General features: G+C 40.2%; 5 protein-coding genes across 13 annotated transcripts; 3 read left to right on the forward strand and 2 right to left on the reverse strand.

Moving 5' to 3' along the window:
• The first annotated feature begins 2,179 nt into the window (after nt 1-2,179).
• On the forward strand, nt 2,180-6,937 carry LOC124209771 (myogenesis-regulating glycosidase-like). Of its 4 annotated transcripts, none has more exons than XM_046607951.1 (8): nt 2,180-2,457; nt 3,579-3,646; nt 3,729-3,912; nt 4,017-4,148; nt 4,228-4,588; nt 4,662-5,059; nt 5,305-5,499; nt 5,555-6,937. In XM_046607951.1, the coding sequence occupies exons 1-8, from the start codon at nt 2,326-2,328 to the stop codon at nt 6,602-6,604; spliced, it is 2,520 nt and encodes an 839-aa protein (XP_046463907.1). In that variant the 5' UTR covers nt 2,180-2,325; the 3' UTR covers nt 6,605-6,937. The 4 variants fall into 4 exon arrangements, with proteins under 4 accessions (XP_046463907.1, XP_046463908.1, XP_046463909.1 ...); XM_046607952.1 differs by having other exon boundaries at nt 2,192-2,457; nt 3,582-3,646; XM_046607953.1 differs by lacking the exon at nt 2,180-2,457 and adding an exon at nt 2,610-2,918.
• Nucleotides 6,848-10,548, reverse strand: LOC124209772 (zinc finger protein 652-like). Of its 5 annotated transcripts, none has more exons than XM_046607955.1 (9): nt 10,282-10,548; nt 9,781-9,961; nt 9,181-9,689; nt 8,687-9,040; nt 8,429-8,614; nt 8,012-8,362; nt 7,760-7,948; nt 7,462-7,701; nt 6,848-7,399 (listed from the first exon to the last, which is right to left on the reverse strand). In XM_046607955.1, exons 2-9 carry the CDS (start codon nt 9,959-9,961, stop codon nt 7,232-7,234), a joined length of 2,178 nt encoding a protein of 725 aa, XP_046463911.1. In that variant the 5' UTR covers nt 10,282-10,548; the 3' UTR covers nt 6,848-7,231. The 5 variants fall into 5 exon arrangements, with proteins under 5 accessions (XP_046463911.1, XP_046463912.1, XP_046463913.1 ...); XM_046607956.1 differs by having other exon boundaries at nt 10,221-10,346; XM_046607957.1 differs by lacking the exon at nt 10,282-10,548 and adding an exon at nt 10,126-10,268.
• A 284-nt stretch (nt 10,549-10,832) lies between these two features.
• On the forward strand, nt 10,833-11,801 carry LOC124209774 (40S ribosomal protein S17-like). Its single transcript, XM_046607961.1, has 4 exons — nt 10,833-10,985; nt 11,187-11,338; nt 11,401-11,572; nt 11,631-11,801. The coding sequence occupies exons 1-4, from the start codon at nt 10,983-10,985 to the stop codon at nt 11,739-11,741; spliced, it is 438 nt and encodes a 145-aa protein (XP_046463917.1). The 5' UTR covers nt 10,833-10,982; the 3' UTR covers nt 11,742-11,801.
• Nucleotides 11,802-11,989: 188 nt separating this feature from the next.
• On the reverse strand, nt 11,990-12,906 carry LOC124210094 (elongin-C). Its single transcript, XM_046608407.1, has 3 exons — nt 12,764-12,906; nt 12,316-12,503; nt 11,990-12,226 (listed from the first exon to the last, which is right to left on the reverse strand). Exons 1-3 carry the CDS (start codon nt 12,776-12,778, stop codon nt 12,085-12,087), a joined length of 345 nt encoding a protein of 114 aa, XP_046464363.1. The 5' UTR covers nt 12,779-12,906; the 3' UTR covers nt 11,990-12,084.
• Nucleotides 12,907-16,571: 3,665 nt separating this feature from the next.
• Nucleotides 16,572-21,429, forward strand: LOC124208791 (extensin-2-like). 2 transcript variants are annotated; one of them, XM_046606663.1, is made up of 10 exons: nt 16,572-16,838; nt 17,457-17,607; nt 17,665-17,781; nt 18,066-18,228; nt 18,321-18,812; nt 18,891-19,048; nt 19,239-19,475; nt 19,540-19,680; nt 19,852-20,033; nt 20,131-21,429. In XM_046606663.1, exons 9-10 carry the CDS (start codon nt 19,859-19,861, stop codon nt 20,973-20,975), a joined length of 1,020 nt encoding a protein of 339 aa, XP_046462619.1. In that variant the 5' UTR covers nt 16,572-16,838; nt 17,457-17,607; nt 17,665-17,781; nt 18,066-18,228; nt 18,321-18,812; nt 18,891-19,048; nt 19,239-19,475; nt 19,540-19,680; nt 19,852-19,858; the 3' UTR covers nt 20,976-21,429. The 2 variants fall into 2 exon arrangements, with proteins under 2 accessions (XP_046462619.1, XP_046462617.1); XM_046606661.1 differs by lacking the exons at nt 16,572-16,838; nt 17,457-17,607; nt 17,665-17,781 and having other exon boundaries at nt 19,525-19,680.
• Nucleotides 21,430-21,771: the final 342 nt, after the last annotated feature.

Below are 21,771 nucleotides of genomic sequence, written 5' to 3' on the forward strand. Positions count from 1 at the left end.
AGATTTGGACTGGCATTCGCATAATATTCAAAGCAGGTCAACTGACACAATTCGATTGGCCCGGCCGAACGGAATCCCCCGAAGAAATGTTGAATTTCTATTACATCTCTCAACACAATCGCTTATGTAATATCGGCACCATCGAAAGAATGCAACAAATTCGCAAGGCCATGCAGAGCAAATACGCTTCCAGGCAGTTTATCGTCAAGGATTTTAGAACCAAAGCTGAAAATGCAATCAACGAAATCGGTTGCTGGCAAGTTCGATTTCTAGAAGAAAACGAGTCGCTTATTTTACCATTTGTTTGTAAGAGCCGCATTATCCCGACGTAAAAAAATAAAAGCTTTAATTCCCAAAAGATAGGTGGCCAACATGACATACGTATCACGCTTCGCAGGATCTTAAAAACTAATACAAAAGCTCTAAAAATACAAAAATTTTGTCACAAGGAAAAATTCATGAGTGTATAAAGGAAAAACTAGGTTGGCGAACTTTCACATATTAGTAGTCAGGTGCTTAGTTTTAGATAATAAACTCACCTCATTAAAGATTAAAATAAAGTCAGTAGCGCGTGAGTTGCTAGTTGTAAAACTAAACATAAAACAAACCATTTTTCCTCCTTATAGCCGAGAAAAATGAAAGCTCCTGATAACAGAAAAGCTATATAATCAGTTAAACGAGGTTACGAACAAACATAAATCTCGGCGGGCGCTCGTGTACCGCGTGATTCTCTCATCATGTGGTTTAGGACGATGACGTATACCCTTATCACAAATGAAAAAAGGAAACGACTTGCGCCTTTGTTCGTGAAAAAAGCCGGTCTCTATACACTAATAGAGCTTGCGCCTCAAGGTTATTGTGTACGATGGAGCACTTGTTGATGGTGCAAGTATCTATGCACCCGCCTGTGTTGCGATCACGCAAACATCATCACGTGCTATAACAATGAATTGTTGTCAAGGGGAAATTAATGTTTTGGTTGATCGAAGGACGGTAGCAACGATGCAACGATCTTCCATATACGGTTGCAAATTCTTTACGCGTATTATGTATTCATTCCGCATGCTCATTTGTAAACTATATCCTCTTCATTTGGGGAGGAATCAAATAACTTGTGCTATAAGCGCAGCAACCGCATGAATAATCACCGGCTGTCTCGGTACAAGGACAATCACACATCGGTGCTTGGCACCATCAAATTCGTAGCACCTGTTTATCTCTTCGAAAAAAGTGAAAGGTGTGGCTCACGAAGGATCGTGTTTGGTTGAATCCAAGGTCTCAGGGAAATTCAACATAAAATTGGGCGAATCTACTACTAACTAAATAACCTGCTCTGCGGGTCATTGCTGGGTACACATTTATATGGCATTGATCTCGATGCGAAATTCCAGCACCCACCAGCATCACAGGTGAATAATCAGATAGACATTTTCAGTTGAATAGACTTTGAAAAAATTCGAACGAATTGAGAAAAGCGTGTGTGAGACCACCAGTTCTGATTTGCTGATAACAATCCTGAGAAGTATAGGAGTTGACAGTAGGGAATTTTGTTTTTGTTCTATGCGATCCAGTTGACGGCCATCTTGGCACACAAACTGTTTTTTAAATATAGAGAGAGCGCAGCAGTCGAAAGGTAAATATAGATGGAGTAAAATTCGCAGAGGTGTAGGGTCTAGGGTTTTACCTTGAAACTTGTATTTATATATTCCGAACCGACTCGGTCCGGCGCTGGAGATGTTGCAAACAACACTCAGTGCTTCAGTAACGGGACACGCTAGCCTTAAGCTCCAATCAACAAAGATAATATAAACCGGTGGCTTTTGTGAAAAGTAACTGAATCTAAATTGTGTATGCAAATTCAATGAGATCAAGCAGAGGCCTATATCTTTGTACAGTTAGTTCGAAAATAAAGCCAGGAGGGAAATCCCTGGCAGACAAGCCGCCAATAAAGTAAAAAGGTTTCCCCCAATCTTTTATTTTGTTACCCAAGAAAAATCTTGTCTAAGACACAAACAGGGAATGGCTGCGGGATATTGAATTCTCTTGCTCCATCTTTCTCACTGGAAACCGGCTAAATCCGGTTTAACTATTTCCCGCGGCCAGTATAAGTCTTATTATTCGCATCCTGATTCATTGCGCTTGGTAACCACCAACGAGTATAAGGAAACAAAAAAACAAGAGTCTTTGTGTTTGCGGTTGTCGGTAGTTAGTAGCCAGAACCTCGTGCTACCGCGCGGTCGTCTCTGTGCGGTTGAATCAGTTGCACTTTTTCGCATATACAACACGTTGTCTATCACAGACTGATATCACAGGCAGTGTATAAAGATGAACGATGATAACCAGCAAACTGTTCCGCTGCTGGGTTCTAGTTTGAATTATTCCGCCGGAGTTGCACCATCCGGAGAAAATCAGCAACATGTGAGGATTGTCAATAACCTGGCGACAGCGACAACCAAGGTAATCTAAGATAGCTTTAAATTAAATTTGGTTTTCAAACCGATTGTTATTACATCCGCCGAGTGACTTTTGACTCCATTGGGTAATGCTGATTGGCTGTTTGACAATTGAATCGAATAAATAAAAGAAAAAAAGGGGGAAGGCTTTATTCGTGTGGCGTTACGCGCATAAACAACTGACAGTCGCTTTCCAGTTTGACACGCTCTCTATCACGACTCAGTTGGATTACGTAAAGGGACGAGAGAGCACGCTTCGTACTTTGGCTTAGATAAAAGCTAGAAAAAGTATAGTTTCTTTTTTTTATTCAACGTGTGTACACAAAACCACCATAGATTACACACCCACCGAGTATTCAACAAGTGGTTTTTCTGGTTGGGTGGTTGGGGTCGGTTTTACGCAGAGAAGAATTTTTTCAGCCAAACGAAACAAATCTTTGAAATTAAATGGATGACAAAATTAAGGTAACTTTTCCTCGTTTCCACACAAGTTTTCTGAACTTTGTTATTTTACAAACTGTCACTGCTGTCACGGATTTGCCTCGTTGTGGGTTGGTATGGAAACTGGAAACCTCGGCCCCATTTATGGCCGTCAAGTGAAAGAGAAAGGAAGTCATCTGCCCTTTAATCTTCTCTTTATTTTTCTATTCTTGAGCGCAAGAATTGAATCATGACATTCTCGGTCAAATAGGATTGATTCTAGCTAGTTAAATTACGACCATCATGTCGTCGAATCCAAATTGTTTTCTACATTTCTAGCCATAAAAAGTTCTAATTAAAAAAAAAAAACTAAATAGTTCTTGTCTATTGTTTAAATATGCCTATGGCACGTTTTTTTCTGGATTCACCTGCAGTTTGACTTCATTATCAACGTGCAACATTCACAGTCATGCCCGTGAATAATGTGCTTTAACGTCCTTTGTTATATTTTCTATTTTAGTTTTTTAGTTACAGTTTTGGATCGAGCCAACGTATTTTCGAGAATATTTACCTCGTTTTTACTCATACTAAGTGGCTATTATATATTCTCTATTGAATTTCCGTCGTGTCAAAATCTTATTGAGAAATCTGCCGAGACGAGAAGATGTGAAAACGGTTGTTTATCAAAATCCTTTGTTCTTTCAGCAGACGAATATTGCTGTTCCAGCAACACCTACTGAAGATGATTCTGACTATGACACAATCACCTCAAGGTATGATTTATCTGTTTATTTATGTGTTTGAATTGTTTTAGAAAAATGCATATTTAATACTGACAATGTAAATGTCATGCAGAACTCCTCTCAAAAAGAGGACAGGGTTTGTCTTGCCAACACCGTCCAATGCAGACATCGAAAGTGGGAAAAAGGAAGAAGCTGATCAAGCCGATAAAACAAATTGCACGACACCTTTAAATCCCAATAATAACCAGAAGAATGGCAGTCCTTCATTCGCCAACCGCATCAAAGATAAGATAACTGTAAGTGTATGTCTATGGACTTTTCTGAACCATTGGCGGTCAATCAAATTTTGTAAAGACGACCTGTATTTAATGTTGAATGTGATTTCATGTTTGTTTTACAGAATGCAGTTCCAAATGTGATTCAAAAGAAACCAAGAGAGTACAAACTCAGGGCTTTTGTTGGGTTTTTGTTCCTACTTGTCGTTTTTCTGGTTGGCTTTGCCTACATTTTCTACTATCAACAACTTTCTAGAGTGAGTGATACCTATTGCATTTTTTTACATCTCCCTACATTTCAGTATTCAAACAAGTAATAACAATTTCTGTTTTTAGAAAACTTATTTCGAGAGAATTCGGTTTACTAAAGAAGATCGTATAATGCGAGTGTACGACGATAACGGTATGGAAGCTCTCAGAGGCCATATGGGAGCATCATTTCCTACATCACAAAAATCTTATCCATGCCACGAGAGAGACCGTCCTGCCAATTCTACTTTGTGTTTGGAATGGATGGGACGCGGACGATTCTCTCTTGCTCAAACTCCGAACAAAAATCAGGACGATAAGTCGCGATGCTACCGAGTCATATGGCAATCGCTCTCTCCCGATACCTACCCCACCGATTGCTACGAAATGAACAACCATTTGTGGTTTGGAGCTGGAGCTGTACTAGGTCAACAACACGATTTTGCTGGTAATGCTGCTCCAATTTCATGTACAACAATAGGTAAATAAATTGCCAATGCATTCTATTGTTTTGTTTCCAGGGTGGCCTCTTAATAGAGCTGAAGTTCCAATCAGTCCATTTGTCACGGGTACTGAAGTTCGGGGACATAATGGTTGGGGTCAAGTTCTTCGCCGCTATTTTATGAGTTCCAGAGCAGCTGCCATAATCGTCGACGATTCTACCCCATTGTGGGTGTCGGTCAATGCCAATCAAAGCCAGCGGCTTTGTTTGCAATCCAGAAGTAGTGGTTTCCCATTTTTCGACCATGGAGAGGAATCAATTGCTTCCAATACTACCACCAAGAGAAACGGGACCAAAAATAACCCTCTGGTTAATTCAGTTTTAAATTACACCATTTGCACCGCCGCTGATCTCGATACGCTGTTAACCTCACTGGCCGACGCCTGGTGGGACGGACTGAGGAAAGACGAAATGGAGGTAAAATTGAGCAAAATTATTTAGTGGTATTAGTAGGTAAACTTAAAAATTATGACCCTGGGAAAATCCTGGTGGGTTATAATAGGCCATCTAAAAATGAAAGTTCTTGTCCTTGGTGTTCATTTCTTTTGCAAAGATAGGGAAAGTTATCTCTTTTGAATTTCCTATCAGTGCTATCACAATAAGAATTTTTATTTTTTCGAGGAAGATGGTGTCATCTTTTATGTTTTTTTTTCTGTGTTAAGGTCGTAAAGAAACTGATGGAAGACCCCGTCTGGAGATTTCAACCCAAGGCTGATGATAACCAAACAGTTCAAAGCTTGATGAAGTACACGAACAGTATCGTCGGATCGGTATGGACCAGTCCAGGTTATTTGTTGATTGATACACCATGGGAGGAGAAAACTGGCGATTTAGAGTTTGATCCTCATCGTTTCCAGGTTTGTTTATTTCTTTTCATTTTATTTGCCCAGATCTTAACCGTTATTATATCAGGGATTAAATGAGGCTCTCGAGATAATCCATCGCAAAGGATTCAAAGTTGCTGTTACCGTCCGGCCATTTGTCAGCACATTTTCCAAGACCTACAAGAGTGGCTTAGATTTTGAACATTCGGGCTCGTCATCAGTTGGAACATGGATTCGTCAGCCTTACGGCGAAGGATCACCAGCTTTGACGAGCTATAATGGCGACCACAGTCTAGCGTTGGCCGACGTAACTTCCCGCAATATTTCTGAATGGGTTGCCGAACGTCTCCACACTCTTATCAAGAACTACGAATTGGATGGCATCTTCTTCGAAAGCGTCACAGCCGATTATTTGCCCCATTACTACCTGACGTCTAAACCACTATTAGATCCATCAACATTGAGTAGTTTGTGGGTGGATGCAGCTCGCCAAGTCACAACAGTACTCAGCGTCACTTCAGCCACACACATGCCTAGGCTTCCGACCTTCGTGGCCATTCCTTGGCTTCCGTCCTCTTGGGATGGTCTGGCTCATCTACTTCCTTTGGTCTTGACGCTCAGCGTCTCCGGTTATCCCTTCCTAATCCCTCCTCCAGTTGGTGGCTTTTCAAATGCGTCCAAACCTGAAAAGGAGTTGTACATCCGCTGGCTTCAAGTAAGTACTTTCCTACCAGTGATACAATTCGCAACCATTCCTTCGTCTTACGATGCTGAAGTGGAACGAATGGCCAGCAACCTGACTGGACTTCGGCAAGCCACTGTCCTTCCCATCCTGCAGCGGTATGGTGGCAGCTCTGTGTTTGACGGATTGCCAATCATCAGACCGCTGTGGATGTTGGATCCTTTCGACAAAGAAGGACTAGACGTTGCGGACGAATTTTGCGTCGGTGATGAGCTGCTCGTTGCCCCCGTCCTGGAGCCGGGAGCGCGAGAACGAGAAGTATATTTACCCAAAGGTGTATGGAAAGATGGCATTGATGGAAGTCTTCGGAAGGGTGGACGATGGATTCACCATTACAGAGCCAAGCTCGATCAAGTTCCGTTTTTCACACGAGCAGCCGAAGGCACGCGCTTATAATAATTACAGAGAACGTAACCCGTAAACTTTCACCTGAATTGGCCTATTTCATTTCATTTAGCTGTATGTTTGTGTTGAATTTTTAGGTTGTATTTTTATTCGCGAAGCTCTATATGTTCTTTAGATTGTTGACATAATGCTGCCAACTATGTCCAGTGAAACATTTCTCTTAAGGAAAGAGATGCATTTCTCTTTCTTTTGGATCCTTTACGAAATAAAATAAAATTGATTATAATGTGTGTGTCTTGTTTAAAACTTGTTGATTCCAGAAAATCTAGCGACGATGTAATATAACTTGTCAAGAATACACTCGTAACTTATCCCTCCCACAAATTATGAAATTCTTAGTCTTCAGTGCGAACAACAATCAACCAATGATATCTTACGTCCCGTAATAATAGGGATAAAGAATAGGCAGCAATTCTGAGGACTACATCCAAGGATTCTTACATGTTGAAACAAAAAAAAAAAGTTTGATAGGTAGTAATGTAAAGACAAAAAAAGAATCACACTAAATACACGACAGAAGGTAAAAGAAATTGGGAGATGTAGGGGAGGGAAATGACGAATGGATGTGTTTTTGCCAAAAATATTGATTTCAAGATGATGTAAGAAAAGGGAATCGTTTCAACTCGGCTTCTGCCTGTTATCAATCAACTCCTGTACGGCATCTATTAGGGTTTGTACGGCGTCCTGGTTCGACGAAGGTTCAGTTTTTATCTCCCCAGATTCGTCTTCTTCGACAACCCCTTCTGTGTCATCTACTGTCTGCGCTGTTGCATAAGCTACGGCCGTCTTCAAAATTAAAACAAAGATTAGTTAATCAGATCTCGAGAAAACATTAATTAGCATCTTACCTGAGTACCGTCCTCGTGGGTTTGGACGAGAATCAATTGTCCATTCTCTGTCTCGACTAATTGCCCACCAGCAGGCGCAAGCACTGCACTACCGTCAGGCTGAAGGATAACAATTTGGCCCGATTCGACAAAGGCGTGTCCAAGATCTCCTCGCAGCATACCGTCCTCATCGTCATCATAAACACCACCTTCCAGATCATGTTCTCCATCTACTCGACCCGGACCAACCATCAGTCTCATCTAATTCCAAAATACAAGATTTAGCAGTGAACTATAAAGTATGAGCTAATCAGCATACCTGGCCATCTTCTCCGTAAACCAAGTGATGTGTAGATAAAACTTCTGTTCCAGACATTGGCTGCTCTAATTGGATCTCCCCCACGTCGATTCTCACTGGCTCTTCCTCCTCTTCCTCCTCTTCTTCTTCCTCAACTTCCGCATTTTCATCAAGTTTGAACATTTCTTCAGGGTATCCCACCACTTCTCCCTGGAAGCAACCCAATCGTAAAAAATTATATTCACGTAAATAGAAAATAATGAAGATGTATACCTTAGAAGTAATAAAGGCACCCGTTTGGTCATCCAAAAGCGTCTCCTCTTCCGTAAATGGATCGATGTCAAATTGACTGTCTGGCCTCTCCGAGGGCCTTAGCTCCACTACGGTTTCAGGGACCTTTTTTCGTCGAAGGGGACGACCACTCGATCCGAAACGTTGGATGGCTGGTCGGAATCGCCAAATTTGCGTCCGTTCCATGAATTCATCCCAATTGTCCCAGTATGTAGGAGGGAAAGTGACCTTAGGCGTTTTTAGTCCAGCAAATGGATCAGTTGACAAGCGGTTACTCGCTGCTCCTCGTTTGGTGTAGACAAGAGCTGGAGTTCCTTTATTTCCATTCAGCATCTGATTAACCAAAGTACCAAATCCATTAAAGTTTCATTGTTGCCAAGACTTTTGTTGTAATAATACCTTGTTGACGACAACAGGATCTACTTTTCTATGGGTAATCTCCACAGAGCTGGTGGAAGCTACATCCTTAATTTCAATCTCCGGCATTTCGGCCGGAACCGGTTCTAATTCGGTTCCTGGAATGGGATGAATATAGCGAACGTGATTCTCCCAGTACTCTCGTTTGCCAAACTTAAATCCACACACCTAGAAATAAAAGAAACAAAATCTTAAATACCAAAATCATCGAAGTCTACAACCATAAGATATGTTTTATACTTGACAGTGATGAAAAAGTTTACGATCATGGTTGCTCAAATGCCAGCGTAAATTCTTTTTGTCACCAAAGGTGCGGTGGCACTTGCTGCATTTGAAAGGTCGGTCCTTGTTGTGAACTACTTTGATGTGGCGTTCCAAATCACCTCGTCGAGTAAAGCGGGCATCGCACAAATCACAAGCATGGGGTCGTTCATGGGCATGGGTCTTCAAATGAGCTTTCAGCGAACCGGGTTTCATGATGCGATGACAGGACAGGCACTCGATTCTTGCTCCTTCTCCCTCCCCAACAACAATGGTCCGAACTTGGATCCGGCCTTCCCCGTCCTCTTCGAACTCCTCTAAATCATCTGCGTTCTATACTCATGCAAATTGCAATAATAAGGCGTCTAAATATACCTAACCACACACTCTTTCATCACTGTCGGTATGCAAAATATCGTAGGATTGAACTAGAAATCAATGAACCAAATTGGATGTAAGAAACAACTACTCACCGTTGGGACGATGAAACTACTACTAGCGGTAATTTTCTTCTTCTTGGCAGGAGGTGAGTGGATAACTGGGTCTTCTTCATTTTCTAGTTTCCACTCAAAATCACTGTCATGATCTTTAGTAGATTCAAATGTCATTTTCTGGTGTGTTACTTCCAGAACTTCTTGTGAAATTTGAGTATTGACAGATTTATTAGTATGCTTCTCTGTCAATTCTTCTTCTTCTTCTGTTTCCATTGTAACACTCATTGACTGTACAGCCAGCTCTAGAACTTGACCCAAGTTTACTTTCTCCTTTTTAGGTGGGTCTGTTATTATTTCTTCAACTTCTGCCATTTCTTCTGGCTGAATACTCAAAATGTTCACTTCAATGGGTTTAATTTCACTAGATTCCTCTTCCTCTTCTTGTTCTTCTTGTTCTTCTTCTTCTTGAGATGCAGGTGCTGTATATCTTCTAGGGCGACCTGGGCCTCGCTTAACTTCTGATTCTGGATTAGACTTGTTCTTTGAACCTATAAAATACACATTGTAGCATAACCCAATGTTTTTAAGTGTACATTGGTTACTTCGGGTTATGAATAACAAAATAAACATTTTAATTACCTGGGGGTCTTCCTCTTTTCTTTTTTACTTCTTGAGAGTCTGCATTTTCAGATTCATCGGCTGTAGATTCACTTTTGGTGCCTTTGCTGTAACTCCTAACTGCTGGAACGTAATATTCATAATCTTCATCATATCGTTTATTGGCCACTGATCTACGTCTTGGAGATGACTTGTTGCTCATCTATTAAGAGAACCATTGAGGAAAAATATAATGCCCAGTCAAACTAGGTTGATTCACTTGCAAGCAGAGAAATGACAGAATGAAAAACGTTCAATTCTTTTGTTTTTGAAAAGCGAATGTGGGCCCGTAGTGATGGCGTCCTCTGCACACCAGAAATTACTTACGCCCAAACCAAAAAAAAAAAACCTCCACGCCACTAGTTAAAATAACAACCACCAGGCACTGGTTGAGTTCAATAATCGTTATAAAGATGACATACGTTTGATTTGAAAGGTGTCCCGGCCCGGGAACAATCAAATATTTGTGTGTTTCGTGCCTACCTTCTTTCGATGAAGTTGTCCTACCGACGAATTAAATGGCCGCCAAGCGCTTTTTGGATAATGACTGACTCGAGAATAGGATGTTTATATTAAATTACTCGCGATCAGAAAATTTTTACCATTTGAACAATTTTTTTAACGTGGTTAATTACGAAATTTTTAAAAATATTAATTACTGTAAAAAGGGCCTTCTATCTCTAAGATAGACCTTCAAATATGAAATGCCTCTTTACAATTGGGTGCCGATTCAAAGCTTGATTTGGCGGGAAGTCAATCGACTCTTAAAGATTTTTCGATAAAATGATTCAAAATGTTGTTATTAATATATACAGAAACTAATCTTCCATCATTTGAAACATTATTTTACAACAAGTTTCATTTATATGCAAATATATGCATTTTCAAAACCATGAGCCTAGTCCTCGACAATTAAAAATCTAAATAAATCCAGTAAAGCCTAACTTAACACTAAAAATATTCACTAAAAAATCTTCAAATTTTCTGATACGTAAAATATAAATCGTCATTTGCTTCATTTTCGAATATAAAACATTTACATCATTTTGTAACGCAGCTGCAGACGCCAAGCCCCTTCGGCATCAAGCGTTGTCTTCTTTTACTACTAACTTGGCATCGTTCAGTCTTTCCCAGTTGGGTCCTTTTTCGTCAGTCGTCGTCAGGACTTTATACATTCTTCTAAAATGGTAAAACATCTTATTATATCGAGTTTCATCCGTCAAAATCTTAAACATCTTTTTAAGTATTGAACGAGAAAAAGTAGATAGTCCATTCTCGCAATTATTCCTTATTAGTTTTTGGTTGAAAAAAAAAGTCTTGGACACTTTGCGGTTACTGTCATGTTTGGAAAACTTCATATTAAAACATGGCCTTTTGATCATGTGTAGGGTCGCGTTCGTACGAAAACCGTCAAGAAGGCCGCCAAGCTGATCATCGAGAAGTACTACACTCGATTGACGTTGGACTTCCACACCAACAAGAGAATCTGTGAAGAGATTGCTATTATCCCTAGCAAACCTCTGAGGAACAAGATTGCTGGGTATGTTTGTTGATCTGTGTTAAGTTTGTTCATGAGTTATAATGTGTGTTATTATGTCATAGGTTTGTCACCCATTTGATGAAACGTCTGCAACACAAGACTGTTCGTGGTATTTCCATCAAGCTTCAAGAAGAAGAGCGTGAGAGAAGAGATAACTATGTCCCTGAACAATCTGTCTTGGATATGGACACTATTGAAATCGATTCTGAGACCAAGGAGATGTTGAAGATGCTGGTTAGTACATTTATTTTTCCTGTTGTGTTATGTTATGTATACATTATTTTGAATGTAGGAATTGGAGAAAATTCCCAAGCTTCATGTGGTCAATCCTACACCAACTGGACATACTGGTGGACATGGTGGACACAGTGGCGGCCCGCATCACGGTGGTCAACGTCGTTAAGATTTCTGTATTGCCCATCTCCTTGTTTGATTGTGAAATACAATTCTTTATCAAGGACAATTAATTGATTCTTGTTACACTTGTAATTATTGAATAAGTATTCTAATAGGTGAACGGTGCTTTTAAAATAGCAATGAAATCAAAGGAATTCATGTAAAACAAAAAGAATTAAACAAAATCACCTAAACTGAAAAAAAAAAAATTTCAAATTTATCCTTCAACATACATGAAATAAATTGAAAACAATATTTTTCTTTGTTCAATCAGCTTTGCTGATATTTTATTAGACACATTTAGTGGAGGATACCAGAAGTAAGATTCATGAAAATGATTGCTTGGTAAATTAACAGTCCAAAAAGTTTGCAGCCATCAGAAGTTCAAGAGCAATTTCAGGAGCAATGGGAAATTCAGGAATTTCAGTGGAACTGTTAGTGTATCGCACCTTGTATGTAAAGTACATGCACACCTTCTGCAAGACATGAGACCTAAAAGGTTAAGAAAAAGAAAATATTAATAGATTAATAAATTCTCAATACAATGCAAATATGCAATGTTATTTTATCATATTTCTTACGGAATTTCACGAAAGTTGACCTCATTGGTTTCATTTTCAGCAAACTGCCCTGGTCCAGACAACATAGCCTTAATAGTGCCTGAAGTAAGAGCATGCTCCCGTTTTACAATAAATTCATGGCCATCAGATGAAATCAACTTCACATACATAGCATTTGGTCCCTCACAACCACCAAAAGAGTTGTTTTCCTGGAATGAAAAGCAAGTGAAAATCATTAAATATCCACCTGGAATAAAATTTAAGTTGAAGAGCTAAAGTGGGCCAAATAATATCATTGAAAAAGAATCCAAAAGATGATTCAAACTTAAGCGTTTTCAATTGACTTCAATTCTACGAGACTCGAGACCACGACAATCGAAGATTGGTCATTTCACGTAAACGTTTGGAATGGTCAGTTCCTAAGACTATATGCAGTGTGAAATAAAGCAAACAGTTATAAATTCCTTACATTTCCATCTGACATTTTTTTGGAATTCCAATCAAATTTACAATCAAGAAATTAATTAAGACAACGTTTACTCTTCTCAATACAAAAAAACGAATGAGACGACTTTTTTTCACAGAAGAAATTTGTTGTCAACATTTATTTCAACGTTGCCAGTTCTTTTTACAAAGCCGACTCCGCGAAGCGAATTTTCAACCGGGAACGGGAAGTCAGGAACTATTTGAGTATTTTCACGGGTCAGAACACGGGTTGAGGGCACTCTTTTTCATTTTAATTTATCAATGATTTTTTTTCAATTTGGATCGACTTACGTTAAAAAAAAATAATGGCAATGGCACGCGGTGTGTGACGGGGGCAGGCCGGCCAGCGGGCAGCGGCCACCCCACGGGCCACACGCCGGAATTCATTAGCAAATGACAAAGCCATCAACAAGGGTGTTAGATTTATAGCTATTAATCTAATTACTAAATAATTTATAAGTTTCCAATTAAAATAATTAAAACTCATCAAATTTCAAAACGCCATCTCTAGTGAATGCTGTTCGCCTTCTTCCCTCTACCTCTAGATGTCCTATTGCTTACAGTGTACTCGTGCATTGCCACCAGGGGGCTTTGCAGGCAGAAGTTCGTCTGCAATGAAAAATACTCAAGTAGCCAAGGGTCTAGCTATAATCACACAAAAATTAGCATTCAAATTCCGGCAATTTACTTATTATTTAGTAGTTTGTGTGTGGTTTAGTGAAACCAACAACTCGATATTACAGCCTTGCGGTGATCTAATGCAGGATCTATTTTCCCAAAAAACAATTTCTCGGCCGACCATTATCATCAAGTCTACATTCATTCTTCAAAACCACACAGGTGAATTCACAACACTTTATTTATGATTACTTGCAGTCACTCTAAATAGTCAACTAAATATCTAAGATCAGTTTTTTTTCGGGAAATGTTTCAAAAACACAGTGCATCCAGCTTTGCAAGTTTCAGGCTAATCATTTTCACACCATGATCTTAAAAGAATTTTGCCCTAGAAATCAATAATTATTACTTGGGAGAACAACTCATTTTCAGCACAGGTTGATGCTCTTATGATCTTGCCTTTTTGTTTCAATCCTAATCAAACTCAACCAGGTACTATTGTCATACTACAAATTCTTGATTTTGTGCGTAGATAAATTTTTTATTATGAAGCCCCACTTTGTGAGATTTACTTAGTTGACGTGTTAGTTTACATTATATTATGCACACAAACATGGGAAGAGCGGGAGACAACATCTCATGGGACTGAGTACAAGTACAAGGATTATTCCTATGTGTGTAACATTTTTGCAGCTTTTGAGAACTTATTGACAGAGAAAAGAGGTTTCTAACAAGCCTAAACTGTGTGTACATCATGAAATGAATATGGATTGATCATGCGTTTGAAAGTTATTAAATAAGGTTGCCAAGGAATATTTTCAAAAAAGCGAGGACTTATTCATTCACCGAAAAAACGAGTCAAATGACTCAAATGTCAATTGGTATAAAGTGAGTTTTAATCCATAACCATTTGGTATTCATTTTGATATTGGTTGTTGTAGACCCATCCCCAGCAACGTCAACCTGCAGAAGGAAAGGCCAGTTTGCATGTCCTTTCACGCTCGAAGGTCACAGAGATCATTACGTAAAACGTGTCCTGCAGTGGTGTAGATGTTGGGTGAGAAAGGGATGTGTTACATTATCAAGGAGGTCAATTAGCCGCAAGGCTTAGGAGGTGAGGGTGAGAAAAAATTCGGATAAAAGGAGAGAGAAGCAGTTGGGTGAGCATCACCAACAGGGCTACAACTGCTGAGAACTACCTGTACCAACTGCATTCTTCGTTGGGATCAGTTCGCAAACACGGGTAAATATTCTGTTGTTACATGGAGTTTTGTGTCAAATTCTATTTTTATTTCTTTTTGTTAATATGCCAGTTATTGAATATTAATGTTCAAATTATTTATTGTTTAGTCGTATAATACAAGTAGAGACGAAAGGCGAAATAAATCAGTCTAGTTTGCATCTCCGACACGGCAACAGCAACTGCAGTGCCAAGGCTCAGAGTATTACACCACAACTTATGTTGGCCTGAGATACTACCAAAGCGCCTGAGTGCTATACCGAGGCCACTAATTACTACACCACCAAGGCACCGGAGTACTACAACACTACATGTCATGGGTAAATATTCTGTTACGTGGAATATGCCAACTACTAAAAATATAAATTATTTATTTTCTAGTCGTATTAAAGAAGAGAAAAGTTGAAAGAATTCAGCAGTCGAGTGAGCATCTCCGTTACAGCAACAGCTATGCACTATTTGTCACTAACTTCATTCTTTGTCGCACAACACGTTTGAATTAAAGGTAAATATTTTTCCATGGAATTGTGAATCAACTCAACTTTTTTTCTATTTGGTAATATGCCAGTAATTATTCAATATTAATGTTTAAATTTATTACTGTCTAGTAAACTATGTTGTCGTGCTGCTATTGGATGAAGAATCGTTGATGACTCGGTCAACCACTAATGTGCTGATGTCTCCTGGGTATGGCGGGTATCAAACCACAACGCCGGCGTCCAACAACAACATACGCAACGACCAGTTACTACACCGAGGCCCCCAAGTATTAAACCACCAAGGCTCCAAATTATTACACCAAACTTCTGCTGCCCCGAGCTACTACACCGAATCCCCGAAGTATTGTTCTTCCCCGATCTATACTACAAAAGCGTCGAGTACTACACCGAGGCTCCGAAGTACTACACAACTACACATGCTGCATCAGATCTCTACACCGTGGCTCCAAAGTACTGCATCACCAAGGTACCGGTTACTACACAACTACGTATGCTGCGCCAGCTCACTACACCGAGGCCTCCAAGTACTACTCTGCTCCTGTCGGTCTTGTTTTATCGGCTGCATTTTGTCGATATGTTGTCTCTTGGGACCGGCGTCGAGGTAATGCTTAATGTTTCGTTCAATTATTGACTTTCAATTAAAATCTATTCGTTTTCAGTTGAATCGTTTGCTGCCGTTCCATAGACTTGATCCATTGGTAAAACTGAGGAGAAGTTGCTGAAATTCAAGACTCGTCAATAAATTATGTAGATGTAGACAAATTACAAGTGCATATCTGGGCTCCCTTCTTCAGTGGCCCCGTTTCCCTAACTAACCACTAACCAACGCCCGCCGGTGGTCACTCACTCGCTGCGACAACCAGGAGAAAGGGAGATGTCTGGTCGAACGGGGACTTGCAAGGCGCATGATTCGATGCAAATCTGTTGGAGGGTCATGAGTCTAAGCCGAAAGCCTGCTATGATGCATTGCTCTCTTAAAAACTTTTCCTCGGCTCTCTTCGCTCTTTTTCCGGTTTCTCTTAACCATGGCCGGGTAATCTCCCTGGTCGAGTCAGTCGGGCAGTGTCTTCTCCTGCTTGACTGGCTGCAGTTTGAACCGGACGGTCTGTTTAAATAAGAAATTAAATTTAGAACAACGCTTCCTTTGAGCGGCCCGGACAATCCTTAAGGGTTGCCACTCCATCGAGGCTTAAACGAGGGTACGTAATTATACGTTAGTCAAATTGCTAAAACCGGCTAAAACTACAAATTCAATTTTTTGTATTACCCAGATGACGCGGAGGTGTCGCCCATTGAGGGGTTTTGGTGACAAGGAGAAGGAGTCACTGAACGAAACGCTAAACCATTAAAAAAGGTAATGCTAGATACGACATGAAGGTTTTGCTTTGGCAGAGAATAATGTGTATTTGTTTGCAACCAACGATTCTTTATATATCCGAGCCGAGTCCTTTCCTTCTACATTCGGTGTGAAGAGCAAAACGCGAATTTCAACACATTTTACTGCTTAGCAACGTAAACAAAGCGAGTGTCAAAACATCGTTTTACTTGCGCATACTTAATTGTAGCAGAAACGCGTTGGTCATGCAACAGGATCTATTTTTCCCCTTTTGTTTATGCAGCATCAAACGACACGCGATAGGTTCCGGCGGTCATCAACTATTCAAGATGGTAGACCTGTCAATGTAAAAGACAGGCTAAAGGTACAAGCTCCTGTAAATGTCATTCATTTATGTTAAATAGCTGCCAGCAGGATTTCATTGTTGATTTGCGGTTACAAAATCCATAGGCCTAGAGTTTAGGTATTGTCAATCAATCATTCGATTTGCGTTTTAGATGCTCCTAAATCAGTTGTGGAAATACGATTTTTCCCCCCGCTTCTTCTGGATGGTTACTTAGGATCATTCAAGTTCATTTTTGAGTTAAGCGTTGTGAACGTAGCGGACGAACTCTGACAGTCTATCGAGCTTTAGCAATTTCGTCAAATTTCTTATTTTATTAATTTTATTTAACCGTTTCATGAGAAGCTTTGATTTGAATTTTTTAAAAGTAATAATTTACCTTTTTTTTATCTCTATTTTGAGATTTTCTGCTCCGGCCGCAGGTGCAGGGATCATGTGTTTGAAACTTAGATAAGTTTGCAGTAGAATATTTAAAAAAAAGCCGATTGTTGTTCAAACGGTTCGAAATGGAAGATTTATTCATTCACCGAAGAAATGAGTCAAATGACTCAAATGTCAATTGGTATATTTTTTTAAGTGACTAAAGTTTAAGCCATTATCATTTATGATTTGATATTTATTTTCATATTGATGTTGTAGACCCAACCCCAACAACGTCAACCTGAAGAAAGAAAAATGCCTATTTCCATGTCGTTCACGCTTGAAGGTCACGAGAAACATTACGTAAAACTGGCATGCAGTGGTGTAGAGGTTGGGTGAGAATGACACGTGTTGCTTCATTATCAAGCAGGTAGAATAGCCACAAGGATAAGCTATTTGGTATTCATTTTGATATTGGTTTTTGTAGACCCATCCCCAGCAACGTCTACCTAAAGAAGGAAAGGCCAGTTTGCATTTCAATCGAAGGTCATGGAGATCATTACGAAAAGGTGTCATACAGTGGAGAAGAGGTTGGGTGAGAACGGTACGTTTTGCATCATTATCAAGAAGGTAAAAAAAGCCGCAAGGCTTGAGAGGAGGGGTGAGAAAAAATTGTATAAAAGGCGAGAGAAAAGTTGATAGGGATCAGTCGAGTGAGTGTCTCCGACACGGCAACAGCTGCATTCTTCGTCGTAATATCAGTTCGCAATTATGGTTAAATATTCATTTTTAATTTCGAGTCGTAAATCTATTCTATCTTGTTTTGAGTTGTTGATACGACTAGTTATCTTCGAAAAATAATATCCAATTGTTTATTTTATTGCGTAGTTAATTATGGCGTTGTGTTGCTGTTGGTTGTTGTATCGTTGATGTCGACCATGAGAGAAAGTCTTTTAAAAGGAAAGAAAAAGGGCAACGGAAGTCAATCGAGTGAGCATCTCCGACCGGCAGCAGCTGCATTCTTCGTCGTATCATCAGGTCACAATCACGGGTGAATATTCTGTATTTCTACGTGGAATTTTGTATCAATTTCTATTTATTCTGTTTGATAATCTGTCCGTTATTGTTGAATATTTAATGTAGTCTGGTTAACTATGCTGTCGTGCTGCTATTGGTTGCTGTATCGTCGATGGCTGGGTGGACGGATGGTGTTCCGATGTCTCCTGGATAAGGCGGATACCAAACCGCACGCCGCCGCCTTACTACACAACAACATACGCAACGACCAGTTACTACACCGAGGTTGCACTGTTGGGTTTACAGTTAAACCACCAAGGATCCAGATTATTACACCACAACTTGTGCTGCTCCTCGAGCTACACTACCAAGACGCTAAAGTACTACACCGAGGCTCCCAAGTACAACACCACCAATGCATCTGAGACTACGCAACTACGTATGCTGCCCCAAACAACGACACCGAGGCTTCAGCTTATTACACCACCAAAGCTGTCGAATACTACACAGGAGCGCCCAAGTACCATAGAAATCAGTCGAGTTCTCTGACACCCAACGCGGCAGCCCTGAAGTTTCGAATAAACTTCGCTTCAAACAGTGAAACGGCGAAGAGTGAAGGTGAGCTCTTTATTATTGGAATTTTGTGGAACATGTATTAATGACTTGCTTTCCTTCATTGTCTGTTTTTCGAGCAAGACGAATTCTACTGCAATCCCGTCGAATTGAATAGCAAAGACAACACATTCGTACGTGTACACCGCGTAGTTAAACTTGACATTGTTGGTCGGAAAGCCGAACTTGACGATGGCCGTACCATCACCTACGATAGTACGATAAGTGCGTTATTGCCACAGGTAAACATTTTATTCTAAACGAAATTCGTCTAATTACACCTTAATGAAATGTTGAATAAGTTTGATAGTCTTCCTGCTCGATAGTTACTAAGTCTATTTACACTGCTAGCAATTTATTTCTGTGAATTAGTTTTACGAATATAATTAGTTCTAGAAATTCCTCTAAAAATAGCCTTTATTTTCTTGTTAGGTAGTAAACAAAAATCTTTTCCAATCCCTGAGCGGTGCCCTTAAAGATGTCCACGAGCACGTCACGCTGTCCCCCAACATCGATGGCGCTAACACATGCCGAGTCCTCTAAATGTTTAACCAATGGACAACCGAGAAGGTGAAAGCGGAAAGTGTTAATGTGTTGCCCAAAACTTATGTTGAGGCTGAAATTTTGGAAGACGACGAGGTTGCATTGATCTTATACGATGGTCAAAAGGTAAACAATTATTTCAGTACATGTTTCAGCGATGTTAATTAAAATCTAGAATTCATTTCTGCAGATTTAAACTGACCATGGCGTCTCTGTTGTCGGTTAGGACGCAAACACGGATTTGGCTGTCGCTTCTGGTTTGGAAATAGATTCGAATTCCGGTGGTTATCGGGTCAATACCGAGCTCGAAGCACGATCGACCATCTGGCTGGTAAGAATCCTTGAACATTTTATTTCATATTGATTTTATTGCTTAAAACTTATTGTAAATTTCAGTGCTTAAAACTTGACCAATAATGACTGCTCTGATGTTGTTGTTAAATAGTAAGTTCTTGTTAAATTAGATTTTAATTACTGGGTTTGCACTTTATTTTTTTATTAGGCCGGAGATGCTGCCTTCTTTTGTGATATCAAATTGGGTCGTCGTCGTAGGGAATATCATCACTTTGCTGTTGTATCAGGTGATTGGCTGGAGAGAACAATACTGGCAACTAAACATGGATGAACAACTGCAGTGTACTCTTCCCAAGTGCTTTCTTCTTCGTATTATCAGTACGCAATCGGGTAAATATTCTGTTTTATGGAGTTTGTGTCAATTATTTGTTTTTTATCTGTTTATGTACCATAATGAATATTAATGTTTAAATTATTTACCGCATAGTTGATGATGGTGTCGTGCTGTTGCCGTTTGTCGTATCGTTGAAGGCTGGGTCGATCACTGGTGTACCGATGTCTCCTGGGTATGGTGGATACCAAAGCACCACACCGCTGCCTTACTACACAACGACAACATTCGCACCAACCGGTTATTACACTGAGGCTCACAATTACTACATCACCAAGGCTCCAGAATATTACACCGCAGATAACGCTTCCCCGAGCTACATCATCAAAGATCCTGAGTACTACACCGAGGCTCCCAAGTGCTACACCACCAAGTCACCGGAGTACTACACGTATGTTGCCCCAGCTTACTACACCGAGGTTTCCAAGAATTATTTAGTTCCTAGCTACTACACCGAGGCTCCAACTTATTACACCACCAAAGCGGTTGAATACTACACCGAGTCACCCAATTACTGCACCACCAAGGCTCCAGAGTATTACACCACAACTTGTGCTACCCCGAGCCACTACACCGAAGCCCCGAAGTATTACTCTGCCCCAAGCTACACAACTGCAACTGAGGCGGCCAAGTATTACGCAGCCCCGACTAACTACACAGCGGATGTTCCTTCGTACTACGTTGAACCGGAATACTACACCGAGGCTCCAGTTTACTACACCACAACCTACGCTACACTTTCTACACACTACACCGAGGCCCCTATGTACTACACTACCAAGGCACCTGAGTATTATAACGCTACTTACGCTGCTCCGACCAACTACACCGAAGCTCCGAAGTATTACTCTATCCCGAGTTACTACACCACTGAGGCACCTGAATATTACACCACACCCTACGCTTCTCCAACTTACTACAGGGACGTTTCTGAATACTAAAGTTGAATTTTCAATTTTAATAATTATGTTCATATTTGTCGGTCATATCTCAATAATTACTAGTCACTGGGAATTGTTGATCTTAAAAAATAAATAAAATATTGTTAACCTGGGTAATCATTTTGTACGACTTGTCTTGCCACCTAAAAGCCTTTGACATTGACACGTTTTCTGATTTTTGTTGGATCTTTCCTATTTCGTATGTTGGTGGTGACTATTGCTCTATTCGCTCTGCATTCCGACATGTTCTAGTGTTTGGACGAACTTTATTTACAGGGCAAGATTCGAAAGAAACGTGGTGTTAACTAAAAATTTTCGATGTTAACAGTTCTGTTTTTAACTTAAGTTGGGGTAAAAAAAGGTGTTGTAGATAATGTTTGGTTTGTCACAGCAATTTATTTGAAGAATCTGAAGATGATCAGTCACAAAAATATACAAGTCTTTTTTATTACAAGTTACGAGACATGGCAAACAAAAACTTTAAAAGGAATTGCTTTTTTGTCCCACCTCCACCCACAATTCCACCACATTTTACAATCACATACATAAATACATACACTTAAGTTAACCCGTTGGCTGCCACGCCATGCAACCCGTAGGTTGTACTCTACTACTCTACGCGCCACGTCTGAAGGATCCGTGACCAAAGTGGGACTTGCCATTGCTGACAAGTCCGGGCTGACACGGTGACAGGAGAATCCATCACCGCATCGACAAGGGGGAACTTGGTGCATTGCCAAACAGGCGCCTTTCGGCGCGGCCCATGCTAAGGAGCGGGGAGAACAAAGGCGTGGCA

Source organism: Daphnia pulex, chromosome 12 (assembly GCF_021134715.1).
Source record: "Daphnia pulex isolate KAP4 chromosome 12, ASM2113471v1".
In the NCBI taxonomy this organism is placed as follows: Eukaryota; Metazoa; Arthropoda; class Branchiopoda; order Diplostraca; family Daphniidae; genus Daphnia; species Daphnia pulex.